This window comes from Ambystoma mexicanum, chromosome 8 (genome assembly GCF_040938575.1).
Source record: "Ambystoma mexicanum isolate Mex_15411 chromosome 8, UKY_AmexF1_1, whole genome shotgun sequence".
Taxonomy (NCBI): Eukaryota; Metazoa; Chordata; class Amphibia; order Caudata; family Ambystomatidae; genus Ambystoma; species Ambystoma mexicanum.
In genome coordinates this window covers 907,133,466-907,148,048 of record NC_090929.1, presented here as the reverse complement: position 1 = coordinate 907,148,048, position 14,583 = coordinate 907,133,466, and the positions used below count along the sequence as shown (strand labels likewise).

The 14,583-nt window shown below is 50.3% G+C and overlaps 1 protein-coding gene across 9 annotated transcripts in view; it reads right to left on the bottom strand.

Moving 5' to 3' along the window:
* Positions 1-14,583, bottom strand: part of OGDHL (oxoglutarate dehydrogenase L) — a 2,607,259-nt gene that overhangs the window by 2,234,446 nt on the left and 358,230 nt on the right. For all 9 annotated transcript variants that reach the window (XM_069610806.1, XM_069610810.1, XM_069610809.1 and 6 more), the window contains one exon: positions 12,212-12,397. In XM_069610806.1, the coding sequence (XP_069466907.1) occupies positions 12,212-12,397 (186 nt within the window). The remainder of the gene's footprint in view (positions 1-12,211; positions 12,398-14,583) is intronic.

The window sequence follows — 14,583 nt, the reverse complement described above, 5'->3', positions numbered from 1 at the left end:
CGCTCCATTGCTTTCCAAAGCTAGGTCCGTGCTCAATAAATACCATAATACCATAATACTAATAATTATAATAATTGAAGTGAAAAGGATACAGACCCAAACACTGTACCTGGGAGTCGGTGTGCAACATACTGTCAGCACAACTTCTACAGGCTTATCACCAGGATTATCAGAATAAAACAGGGCCACAGAAGGGGGTATCCTGTTATGAATACAATGCATCCCTGCATTACCCATGGACACATCGCATCACAAGGCCACATACTTACCCAAACCCAAAAGCTCCACCAAGACCCTCCTCACCCTATTTCCCTTACATGCCGAAAAGCCATTCGCCAGAGCCATATGACACCTCACGGATACCGGAACTCCCGGAGACACTCCCATTGGCGTCTGGACTAGTGCCTGCCTTCAAGATAGTGGCCAGCCGGACGCTAGCCAGGCAGTCTCTGGGACATCGAACAGCAAGGGGTGGGAATTGCTTCTGGTTCGCATACATAAAAACACAAAGACGCCTTGCAGTGCGTATTTGCAACGGCAGAACCTCCAGGAGAGGCACAGCAATATGGAGACAGTAAGTTTATGCTTAGTATTAGGGCCATTTAGGAAGACTCAAGGTCTTCATAGTGAGGTAAATTAGTTTAGAGAAATTATGTTGTTTTATGTTACTGTTCATTTAGCCTAGTCTTAAAGCTATTGACAATATTAACAAGGTGCAGGAGGGGCAGAGAGGAGTGCTGATACAACCCCTCCCTGCTATAGAAAATGGTTGAGCCTTTAAGGAGTGACATTAACTCTTTCAGGTCTATAGTAGGGGTACTTTGCTGCAGTCTATACTGCTCCTGTCGGTCTTCACTAAAGGTAAGACTCTCATCCCCATTTCTACAGCTCACACTATTCCATATTAAACCCCTATCCCCACATATTGTGTTTTTCATTATATTTACTTTTATCCCCAGCATGGTGCCATTTACGACCCTCCATCCCTGCCCTTCCAGTGTACTGAAGAGAAGGCCACATCCCCCGACATGCCTTCCTGGACATACGAATATTCTAGGCAGTCTGACCGGGAGTTAGTCAGTGATCGTTGCTTCGTCATATCTGCAAAGGTGATTTATGGTCCCGGCTGTTTGCCCATCCCCTTTCAGCACCAACCTCCAGGCCTTCAATTTCAACTTCAACTAGCAGAGGGTCTGTGGTTGCTTTCCGCAACATAGTTCTCTATCTTCTTATAGACTCATCCCCTGCTTGATGCAGTATGTCTAAACTATCATGAACCTCTCTCTCAAAAAGACTTTCTTCTTGGAGGAGCAACAATGGTCCACAGATTGATTAACATATGGGCAATGTCAAGTCCAAATAAGCCGACAACAAGCTTTCTTGTTGATTTGTGAACTTCACGGTGGATTTTGATACTGTTTACTATGAAATTCTGTGTCCAAATATATTGAGGCTAGCACTTACACTTGGACACCCAAGACGAACAAGTTACTTTCTTACCTGGTAACGTTCTTTCGATGGGATGGTCCGACGACGTATTCCATATCTATGACAGGTAATGTCCACAGCTGTGCTGCTTCGGAAAATCTTTGGCGTCTGCGTCCTGCGTCGATGACGTCGATGCACCGTTCCCGAGGACCTCCTCCGACGGTCGACGGCACCCGATGTGATAAGTAGGACGCACGACGCCCATAGCCTCAGTTATAGTTTTTTCCCAGAACGTGTGCCACCAGTTTTCTGCCAGTCAGACACACAAGGCCTTGCGGAACGCAAGCTGCAATCACAAAAGAAATTCTGCAGCGGGGAAGGCAGGGAGGGAGCGATATGGAATACGTTGTCGGACCATCCCATCGAAAGAACGTTACCAGGTAAGAAAGTAACTTGTTCTTCGAGGGGATTGGGTCCTCCGACGTATTCCATATCTATGACAGACTCCCAAAGCAGTACCAAGCAAGGAGGTGGGAAAGAATTTAGAATACAAATTTAGCATGCCCAATCAAATTGCGGAATAGAGAACTGCCTTGCCAAAGGCCAGATCTTGCCCTCTGATGGAATTGAGGGAATAGTGACGTACAAAAGTATGTACTGAAGCCCAGGTGGCTGCATCACAGATGTGACGAATAGGAACTCCCCTCTGCAGGGCAGTAGACGCAGCCACTCCTCTGGTAGAATGGGCCTGCAAGCCAGCCGGAGGGTCCTTACCCGCCAAGCGGTAACACTCGGAGATAGCTAAAATAATCCAACGAGACAAAGTCTGTTTCGTCACAGCTTGTCCCAAATGCTTTCCAGCGTAACCAACGAAAAGTTGATCGTCCACTCTGACCCGGGACATGCGCGAGATATAAAAGCTCAACGCTCTCCTAGGATCAAGCCTATGGAGCCTCTCCTCTTCCTTACCAGGAGAACGCCGGAAGAACAATCTTCTGGCTCAAATGAAATTCCGAAACCACCTTCGGAAGAAAAGAAGGACGAACTCTAAGGACAACCCTGTCCTTGTGAAACACAGTGAAGGGTGGCTTAACTGAAAGTGCCTGTAACTCACTCACTCTGCGAGCGGAAGTAACCGCAACCAAAAACACAGTTTTCAGAGTCAACAGCCTCAAAGGGCAAGAATGTAAAGGCTCAAACGGAGCACCCATAAGAAACTTAAGAACAAGGTTCAGATCCCAACCTGGCACCAAAGAAGGTGACAGAGGGAACACATTAGTGAGCCCTTTCAAAAACTGCGAAATTAAAGGAATCTTAAAATAGGAACACTCTTCAGACGAGCGCTTAAATATGGACAGCGCCGCCAGGTAACCTTTAATGATCCCCACTTGCAAGCCCCTGTGGGCCAAAGAAAGCAAGAAAGACAAAACCATGGGAATGTCGCATTCAAAAAGGATCCACATTCTGAACTCTGCACCAGTCGCAGAACTTTCTCCAACGGCAACGGTACAGAGACTTTGTCGCCGGCCGCCTGGCCGAGAGCAACACCTCCATCACGTCTTCAGGGAGGTCCCAATCCTTATACCTCAACCTTTCAGAAGCCAAGCGTGAAGATTGAGGGATCTCACCTCTGGATGGAGAACCTGACCCCCCTCCCGTGAGAGCAGATCGTCTCGGTAGGGAAGACGACGTGGAGTGCAGATGGACAAGTCTAGAAGGTCCGGGTACCACGCCCTCCGGGCCCACGCCAGAGCAATGAGGATCATCCGGGAACCGAACCTCCGTAACCTCCGCAACACTTGCGGGATGACGGGGACTGGAGGAAACGCGTACAGCAGTGGGAATGACCACTCCACCACGAACGCGTCTCCTAAGGCTCCTTTTGGAGGAAATTCCCGCAAGCAAAACCTTTCGCACTTTCGGTTGACACTGGAGGCGAAGAGATCCACTTGAGGGGTCCCCCAAAGGGCGAAGATCTCCAGGAGAATCTCCTGTGCCAGCTCCCACTCGTGAGAGATTGTGCTCTGCCTGCTCAGAGCGTCCGCCGTCTCGTTGTCGTCTCCGGCCAGATGAACTGCCGAGATCGAAACTTCCTGCTGGATGGCCCAGAACTCGAGCTGCATCGCCTCCCTGCACAGCGGAAGTGACCCTGCCCTTCCCCTTTTTGTTGAGGTAGTGCATGGCCACCGTGTCGTCCGTCAGAATCAGGACACTCTTCCCGCGCACAGTCGGCAGAAAAGCCTTCAGGGCTAGCCTGACGGCCCTCAGCTCCAACAGACTGATATGGAGTCTGGACTCCGACGGAGACCAACGACCGCTGACTGTCAGCTCGTTAGCATGAGCTCCCCATCCCGTTAGGGATGCGTCCGTCACAATCGTCACCTCCGGCCAGGGCAGCCAAAATGGGGCCCCCTTCATCAAATTGCCCTCGACGGCCCACCACAGAAGGTCCCGGGCTACCGAGGGCGGCACCTGAACAGGGTCCGACAGCCTGCCGGAGGACTGAGACAACTGGAGCTTGAGTACCCACTGCAAAGATCTCATCCGCAGACGAGCCTCTGGCACCAGAAGAATGCAGGATGCCATGAGGCCGAGCAGTCTCAAAAACTCGGATGCTGGGAGATACTGGGCAAACTGAAACTTGTGCACCATCTGCTGAATGTGAAGAGCCCTCACCTGAGGAGGAAAACACTGCCCCAGGGACGTGTCGAGCACTGCTCCGATGTACTGGAGCCGCTGCGTTGGTGTCAAATGGCACTTCTTTAAATTGAGGGAGAAGCCCAGCCTGTGAAGGGAGTTGCAGGTGACGGACAGATGATCCAGGACTTGCTCGGGAGAGCTCCCCCTGATCAACCAATCATACAGGTATGGGTAGACGTGAATCCCCCCTTTCCTGAGATGCGCTGCCACCACCACCATGAGCTTGGTGAAAACCCTCGGGGCGGAGGTCAATCCGAATGGCAGGACCCGAAACTGAAAGTGCGAGTCGCCAACCGCGAACCTCAGGTACTTCTTGTGCTTAGGATGGATCGGTACATGGAAGTTAAGCATCCTTGAGGTCGAGAGACACCAACCAGTCCTGAAGTTGAAGGGCCTGGAGGACTGGAGAAAGAGTCACCATCTTGAACTTGTCCTTCCTGAGGAGTTTGTTGAAACCGCGCAAGTCCATGATGGGTCTCAATCCCCCGTCTTTCTTTGAAATCAAAAAATAAGGGGAATACCATCCCTTGTTCCTCTCCGCTACAGGCACCAGTTCTATGGCGCCTTTCTCCAGCAGGGCTTGAATTTCCTGCGCAAGGAGCGGATCCGGACTCTTCAAAGAGAGGTTCCCTGGTGGATTGTCGTGAGGCCTCTGCCGAAAAGGAAGACAGTAGCCGTGGGTTATGATCTCCAGAACCCACACATCCGAAGTAATGGCTTGCCACTCTACAAGATGCTGCGCCAGCCTTCCCCGAACCGGCGAACCATGGGACCTGGCCTCATGACTGAGTGGTAGCGGCTGCGGCGTTGCCTGAGGGCAAAGAGGCAACTGCCCGAGCGGCCTTGGCACCTCGAGTACCTCTGTTTCCACCTCTGGCACTCTTAAGATGGCCTCTTTGACTGCTAGCTCCTCTCGCTTTACTGAAGGACGAGTAATAGCGAAAGGAACCTCCCCCTCCATTGCTGTCCCGTAGGACGAAAAGGCGGAGGTTGGCGAACTGCAACACCCAACGATTTTGCTGCAGCTTTGGAGGTCTGCAACCTCTCAAGGCTCTCGTCAGCCTTGTTGCCAAAAAGGTGTTCACCGTCAAAAGGCATGTTGAGGAGCCGGGACTGCACATCAGGAGCGAACCCAGACTTCCGCAACCACGCAAACCTGCGCATTACGGTGCTCGCCGCCATGGACCGGCTGACACAATCCGCCAAGTCCAAACCCGACTGAACGGCCTCACACATAGCATCCCTGCCATCCTGAACCATAGCAAGGAAACCATCCCGTTCGTCCCCTTCGGGAATATGATCAGCCGCTAATGCAACACAGTTCCACAGAGTGTGTGTGAAACGAGACAAGGCACATATGGAGTTGGCCGCCTGAAGCGCCATACCCCCCGCCATACCCCCCGAAGAAAAAACTTTCTTCGCCCAGCCGTCAAAACGTTTGTCGTCCCTATCCGGAGGGATGGTAGGATACGAAGCCTGCTTTGCCGGGGCCGTAGCCGCCTGCACACCAAACTCTCCGGGGTGGGGTGCCTAGACAAGTAGCAGGGGTCGTTACTGGCTGGACGGTATTTTCGCGACAAAGACTTGCCCACTGCCGGGAGACTCTCCAGAGCAGTCCAAGCCGCCGCCACCCTTCTCTGCAGAGCCATATGAAAAGGCTAAACCGGGTCAGTGGGTGGACCGAGATCAAGGATGTCCGTGAGATCATCCTGAACGAACTCCCCTGGGGGAGCTGACCAACCCAAGTACTCGGTAACCCGAGACATAATGCGCCGATATGACGAATCGGCATGAGTGCCAGGCTCCGGCTGACAAAACTCCACCTCCTGAGAGGTGACCAGTCCACTGGCATCATGCAGTGACTTCCTCAGGTCATCAAACTGACTATTGCCCGAGATAAGGTCACGGGGCCCCTGCGACACCATCGCCTCGAAAGGCGTCAAGGGCGCCGAACGAGTCGGCGGCGACAGAAAAGGCGTTGAGGGCGCCGAACGAGTCGGAGCTGGCGTCAACAGAAAAGGCGTCGACGTCAGCTGCAACGCCTCCAGCATCTGCGGCGTCGACACAGTCCTCGAAGCCGGAGCTCCGAGCGGGTCTCTCGACAACCTGGGCGCCGACGGCGTCGACGACCCCCTCGAAGACGGAACCTCGAGAGAAATCGTCGACGACTTCGGAGCCACATGCGTCGACGTCTTCTTCGAAGACGGCACAGGATCACGCGGTCTCAAGCGCGTCGAGGACTGGGACCTGGAACGGGCATGGCGAGAACGGCTACCCTTGTCCGAGCGGGACCTCTCCCGCGAGCCGTGCCGACCACCCGAGCCCAAAGGCGTACGGGCGGTGTCTCTCGACTGGTGCCGACCGACCCCACTCGGAGGCGCAGACGGACCGGTGCCCTGTGATTCCAGAATCGCTAGCATCTGCTTCCCGAAGGAAGCCCATTCCTCCGGTGTCGCTTGCATCGAGGGATAAGCGACCCGCCGACGGGCGGAGTCCTCGGAAGAGGACCGGGAAGGCGACCTATGCCGGCGCTTCCTGGAATGCCTAGAAGAGGCAGAGGAGTGGCGAGACCGACTCCTGGAAGGAGACCCACCGGACTTCCGACGACGACGCAGAGAGTCACCCCTCGAGTCATCGGCCGAAAGCCCCGCAGACCTCGACTTCCGGGGCGTAGACACCCGGCCTACCGACAGCTTCTTCTTGCATTCCCGCAAGGCCTTCGCAGTGAGCGACTGGCAGTCGACACAGTCGTCCGTATCGTGGGCCTCCCCGAGGCACCAGAGGCAGGCGTCGTGCGAGTCCGTGACCGACATCTTGGACCCACAGTCCCCGCAGTTCTTGAAGCCCAGACGCGGGGTCGAAGATGAGAAAGACATCGCCACGAACAGGTCTTCACAACCAACCGAACAGGTTCAACAAACCGAGAATAGAAAACTGCAACTCCAACGAGTCGAGGCGTACCGAGATTCACGAAGCGAACACGTTCGCGGAAAAAACGGAACTGAGGCTATGGGCGTCGTGCGTCCTACTTATCACATAGGGTGACGTCGGCCGTCGGAGGAGGTCCTCAGGGACGGCGCATCGACGTCATCGACGCAGGACGCAGACGTCAAAGATTTTCAGAAGCAGCACAGCTGTGGACATTACCTGTCATAGTTATGGAATACGTCGGAGGACCCAATACCCTCGAAAAAGTAAATACAGGATACAATCTTAGAAAGCACAGGATACAATCTTGGTCCTCCAATAGCAACAAGCAACAGTCTCATTCAGAGATGCATTCTAGCACCCATTCTTTTAAATACTTTTTGATCGATTTGCCAACTGCAATTGAACATCATAATGTTTTCTCTGTGTATCTAGTTGGGGTCAGGAGGAGCATACAGATTTTTATGACAATATAATCCACATGGATCTTGCTCCAATCAAAACTATTGAGAAGTACTGTGACAATGTAAATTGTGCATCAATACAAAGGACGGTTTTGATTGTGGTGATGCTCAAGCTATACTATATAGAGTATTGGAACACCAAATATTTAGGATCAGTTAATATTCATATTTGTATATAGCTAAGGCTGCTGTGTCTGTCCAATCTGATTTGTTAGCCACATTAAACGTCAGTAGTTCTATCAGTTTAGACAGTAATTCTATGTCACCTCATGTCTGTCTGTTCATATCTGATAAAACATTAAATCTACTTTTAAGGTAGGATAACGTGGGTAAACTGCCTGAAAGCTCCGCCACAGAACTGTACAGAATCTGTAAGAAACCGCGACTGCCCAAAGGCAGTGTACCAGGGAAACTTTCCCCTGCTTTTTCGAGAACTGGAGAGAGACTTAAAGAGATGGGCATCGCAGGAGATTTCCTTAATGGGGCATATCACAGCCTGCAAAATGAACCTTCTTCCCCGATTCCTACACGCCTGCTCCTCCTTACTCGTCATGAATCCCCCAACTACCAACCGAGGGCTACAGAAGAAACTGCTTCAGTTCATCTGGAGAGGTATCAAAGCGAGGATTCCCCTGAAGACGATGCTAGGGGACGCACAACTAGGGGGGCTGGGAGTCCCCAACCTGCAAAGCTACCAAATGGCAGCACAACTAGCCCACACTCATGCTTGGCTTATGTCCTCTGGGCGCCCAAGGTGGGTAGAGTTGGAACAATTCCTCCTGCCTCTTCCCCTGCGCTTCCTCCCGCATATTTCACCCTCACAGCGGCAGCACTGGAACGACATGCTATTGTCCACTAAACACACCTTGAGCGCTTAGGACTGGGCTCTACGACACAAAGGGATCCCAAGAGGCCTGGCCCCCTACTCCCCGGTCTTTAACAACCCAGCCTTCTCCCCTGGGACTAATCTCCAGGCTTTCAGACAGTGGATTGCAGGGGGCCTTGAATCACTGGGCCAGCTCTTCGAGAGCCGCCCCCGAACCTTCGAACAATGCAAGGGAACCTTCCAGCTGGAAGAATCGGACAGGTTCTCGTATATACAGCTCCGCCATTGGTGCTTCCACCCCTAGATGCTTCAAGCAGCAACACGTACCCCCACCTCTCTCGAACTGACCCTGCAGGAACTCCCGGCTTGGGGGGAAAATCTCTGCATTATATAGGCGCTTCCTGGGGGACTTCCTTGATTCCAAAACGCAAGCCATGGCACAATGGGAGGCGGATTTGGGGCATCCAATAACAGAACAAAACTTGGTGGTTCCGGACGCGAGTCCACTCTTCGTCTGCGCCACGAATAGGGAATGCGCATACAAACTTCTGCGCTGGTAATACCACCCCCTTGCGACTCCACCATATGAATCCATCCGTGGATCCCGCCTGCTGGAGACTTTGTGGCCAACCAGGCTCTTTATTCCACATGTGGTGGTCACGCCCAAAGATACAATCTTTTTGGAAACAGTGCTTAACCACAATCAAGGAAATCACTCAAGCGGTGATCCCCCTGGAACCTGAACCTATTCTTCTGGTATTGCCAGTCCCAGGAGTTACCCCCAATCGGGGAGGAGAGCCAAACTGCTAACCCAATGCTTGCTTGGGGCGAAGATCATAGTGGCTTGCACATGGAAATCCGTTGATTCTGTGGTGGAGAAAGATGTGGGACATTCTGATTGCGGAGAAGGTGACTGCAGCCAGAGCCGGACTCTTGCACCGTTTTCAGGACATCTGGGCTCCTTTCTTGGAGTATGATGGGAAATTCCCGGCCCGACCTACAGAACCCCTGCAACATCAAGAGGTTCCTAGCGGAGGTGGAGGGAGACCGCACGGGGAGTGGAGGGGACTGACGCAGCAACGGGAACCTTAACCTTTTGGTAGCTTGTAAAGGGGGGACCCCAATGAGAGACAGGGAGGGTGGGGCTGGGATGTACTGTAAGCTGAATTCTTATGTTATGACGATAAGCATTTCATATTTACTCTGCTCTGTTTAAAAAATAAACATGGTTAAAAAAAGAAAAAAGAAACCGTGACTGCAAGACCGTATTTACCTCTCTCCCCTGTCTGAAAATTACTTTGCAAGAATCTAGTACCCCTAAAACAACACAGGGAAAACTACCTACCTACCTACCTCAGGTCTACCTTTAATTGTTTGGGATTTTGGAAATGGTGACAACAGTTTAACTCTCGTCCCATCTAGTATCCAAACATCTTCAAACTGATTGCTAGTCTGGATACCTACATCATCCGTATACCACAACACTGTTTAACATTTGCAAACAACTATTCTTGCCACGGGATCAAGGCAAGCATGAATGTGAATACTCTACCTCAGTCGCTGACTCTTTTTAATCTGTACAGGCCCTGCACACAAGAATCCCACAATATAAGATTGTTGATCTCACCTAGGGGATCCAACTCCAACAGGCGGGGGGAGCTGAGGGAGTGGATGAGCTGTGGAAAAGCCACAACTGCTGGAACATGAGCTGTCTTTGGCTAATAAGCAAAAAACAAATTCCTGCCCCATGTCTAAGCAGAACCATCATTCTTTGCATTCGCTTGGCCAGTTTCTCTGGGCCCTCCTGTAAAGCAACTCACCAAAGTACACAACCTAGCTATGCTGGCTGACAGTGAACTACCAATGCACTGTAAACAAAATAGGAAGAACAAGTCCTGCCAATAAGCCTGATCCTTCACTCCTCTGCAAATATCTCTAGAAATTGTACTAGTCTTCAAAGAGATACAATCCCGTCTGACAAGGGTAATGCCTTACAAACTATGCATAACCAAAGAGTAGCTAGCTACTTAAAATAAAAAAAAGAACAATGCCACTCCTATTCAGCAGTACCAGCGCTACCTCAAACCTTCTGTGACTGCCCTGTCGTGCCTACATATTAAAGAAAGGTCACACTTCAAGGACCTTCACAGATGCACACAGGGAACCTTCTGAAGATCAGTCAATCCTACAGCCATCCAGACAACAATGGTCTACCAAGTAGAAAAGACCCTTTTTCGACCCACTGCATATACAAAGTATTTGAATGCATCTCCCAACGTACATGCTCTAGAATGGTATCATCACACTCCTAAAAACTAGAGGTGGACTGTGCAGAGCTTCACACAGGTGGACATGTGCTCCCAAAACCAGTAAGGCATTTTCAGTCACGAATTTCATGCCTGTGGATGACACTTTTTGCATTTGCCTGCCATCCATGTGATGAGAGAAAACTGCATCCGCTCACCTTTGAGAAAACCATCCAATTCCAATGTAAAAGGTACTTTGCATGCAAGGCAGTAGGAGCAGGGGAGCAATACAGTGAGAGTGAAGTGGAGCAGAGATATCCATGGCAAGTAGGGGGGACCCGTGGTGTTAGATGGCGGCGAGCCTGCCGGGACCTGGGGTCTGCAAGCAACAGAGGATCATAGGGGGCTTTATCCACTGAAGCATCGCAAAAAGGAAGGAGTGGGCCAGTGGGGAAAGAAGCACGACAGGTCAGGCAATGGTAAAACATCAAGGAGTGACAGAGCAAGAAAGTAGTAGAGACAGACAAGTAAGGAAGGGTTAGGTTTGTTAAGTGAGGCATGAATGGGGGAGGGAGGTTAAGGCATTAGTGTAAAGGTGAAAGTCAGTGAAGTCTGGATCAGCAGGATGGACAGTTAAAGAAGCAGTCGAGGAGCCTGAAGTGTATTGGGAGAGAGGAACTTGCCAGGGAGGTTAACAGTGCTTTTCAGAATAGGAGCATTACAAAAAGTAGTCAGTAATGGGGTTGTACGAACACAAGTTATGTAACACAGCAAAGTATCATAAAAAAATACGCAATTATTTTGATATCCAATATGAGTTCATAGCATGGCCATTGAGCAGGCCCTCAAACTGCTTGTTTTAGAAGCGGAAAACAAAGCACTGTTGTAAGCCACACTACTCTCCAACAAACAAAAAGAAGATAACATGACTCATGCAAGTGGATACAATGTTTAAAACGTACATCTAAATGTGCTGCTCAAAATACAGAACACTTAACTGTAAATTCTAATAGGAAGTCAGGTTTTGACACTGGTGGTCCCTATGGTTAAGATGGAGACGGGCAATGCCCATCCCAAGATGGCGCTCCACATCGGCCGTCTTCACCAATACCAAGAAGGTGCCCGCGTTAGGACGTACACGCTGACACACATGTTCCAGCACCGGCACACTCTTTGCAGATGAATAAAGAGCAGCAACACTGGTAAGCCGATGCGTTGCAAATATCTACTTAGTTGCCTACAACGCTGTTATTCCTTCTTTCCTGTTCTTCCTTCATTGCCTCCTGGCATCCCCCTTGCTGCCTCCTGTGCCTCTCTTTGCTTCTGTCCCACCTTGTCATTCCCAGCTTCGTTCACAAAATGCCAAATCTTTATTCCTGATCGGATTTGGTTGCAGTGTATCCTGAAACCATCGCCCTTTCTGGAGTACCATCAAGGGTTTTTCTCCTGAGTTTTTTCCCTGATTAGCGGGGACTGCACTCCTGAGAAGTCTCGCTCTGTTTCTCCAGAGGTCAAGGTGGCTGCCGGGAAGGACAGACACCATCTGTTCCCTGAAAGGACCCCCAGAACTGCTAAGGTAAGCTGCACTCCAGAAAGAAGAAGAAGCAAGACTTGCTCACCTGGTACGCCCTTATCAAGGACTGCACAGCAAGGTGGTCCTCCACCAGCTTCTCAGCTTTATATGGGTTCATCGCCAGATTCTGGCTCAGGGACGCTCTCGTGTCAGGTCTGACAAGCTGCTGCTGACAATGCACTTCACCAGCAGAAGCATTGGGATCCGCTTTACGAAAAAACACATCCCAGGACTGGGGAGATAGAAGGAAAGGAGGTAAGGCATAACAAAATAGTTTACCAACTACAGCATAAAAACATCAAACAATTTCAATGTTATGGTGGGGACAAAAAAAGATGAATGCAAAAATATCCATTCTACTGTATAGTGGAAAAGGAGCATTCTTTATGGTTATCACTTACACACCTACTAAGGTTCTGCACCATTTTCTACTTCTACACATCTACAAAAATCCCAATAAAAATAATAATACATACCACACACCCAAGACATTCCAGCCTTTTAGCACACATTTTACCCGCATACTGACACTTCATGCACAAACAGCAACAACCATTATTCAAAATTATAAGGATAAACATCTCTCAAAGAAGTTTAACAATCAAATACTTATCATTTTGGGCTCACCAGTGTAATGCAATGGTATATTTTGCGAGTAATGGCACTCAACGCGTGGCTAATGTCTATCGAAATTAATATTTCAGAGATTGGTTTATTTTTAGAATTTTAAAGCAAGGTGGTCTCTTGATGCAAATGAGCATGTTGGCAAGGAAGAATTTCATTATAGTCCTTTTTGTTGGAAGAGCCCGATCTTTAAGTCTTCTTGCAAGTAATACGTGATCGGTGGCGTTCTAGATCAAAAGTGCAAGGAAGATCTAGATTCTTCAGGCAAGTGTGACAAATATATAACCGGTCCGCCTGATCAGCATCTGTTAAAAGTGTAGGGTAGCGAGTGGGTTATTGGACAGGAGCACTGGTTTCTGGAGGGGATGTATTGACTCACTTTAGATGAGAAAAATACGGGTCAATTTTGTTGTAAGTGCAAATGGTGATGAACGGAGGGAGACCTGAAGTCAAAACATTTATTTACAATGTGACGAATCCCCGGATGTCGTCACTTCTCCCCTAGGGTGAGCCCCTTCCCATGAAGCCGGGCAGGTGAGGCTGCTACCTGATAGCCCGCATGGGGGTGGTACTCAGCGGGTGGATCTCATGGGGAGGGAAGCCCTCTGTGGGATTAGTGTCGACCTGGGGAGAACATGGTATCCACATAGCCCACCTAACCCTAACCCTAACCCTAACACACCATCCTACCCCTCCATAGGTTTCTGTCATGCCACCATTATAGGAAGTAGTGGGAGGAGGAACAGTGTGGATTCCATCACTTAAGTACTGAGACGAGTTAGAGACCAATTGAGTCACTGGAAGACCTAAAGATCAGTACTGGGATGAATCAGCAGTGCAGAAGCATAGAGAGCATTCAGGAGAACCTGAGTGAACAGTCTAGTTGTTCCTGAAAGCTAATTGGGCAAGGTCCATTCAAAGCTGAAGCAGGAAACCAGTAAAGAAAGAGGCCCTCCCAGGAGGAACCGCGAGTGTGGAGAACACTCAGCTCAGTCAAGAACTCAAGCAGCTGCAGGAGAGCTTACCTGGCAGGCAGAAAGGTTCTTACCTGGTGTCAAGTGGAAGGACCTTCCGGTGAAGCAGAGCAGCGGACATCCTGGGCAGCCAAACAGAAGGACTGCATGGCTGCTGGAAGGTGCACCCGCTGAGAATCTGCAAGTGCTGTGGAGATGCCGCAGCAGACCGGTAGAGCAGAGAAGCCTGAAGCAGAGGGAGGAGAACCCCAAGACTGACCAGGCTGAGTTGAGTCTCTAAAGGTACCGGGGCGGTTGGAAGGGGTACCAGAAGGCACTAGCAGACACTAGGACATTGGGACTTAAGGGCAGCCCCTGAGGTACAAGCGAAGACCCCTAGTGAAAAGGAGCTGCAAAACCAAGGGGAGAGAATCCCACAGGTCTGAAGAGTAACCCCAGTTATCTTCATAGTCACAGTGCCTGGCAGGATAGTAAACCAGGACTGCCACACACAGTCAGGAGGGTCACACAGGTCTGGAACCTGCATCCATAAGACTGGGACCTCATGTGAAATAAAGACTTTTGAAGTGCAAAGCAAGCCAGGGGAAGGGACATATTCCTCCCTGAAGATTGTTTATGGACTGAGAATTGTGAAAGTCTGAGAAGGGCTTGGGGAAAGGGAGTCATTCCGCCCAACCCTTGTGAACTGAAAAGCAAGGAGATCTCAGGAGACGGAGACAATACCTCCTGCTGTCTTCCCAGAAGATTGAGTATTGTGAAACCAGTCAAAAGGCATCCCATGGTAGGGAGTCATTCCCCAGGCTCTGCGATGACTTTTAGA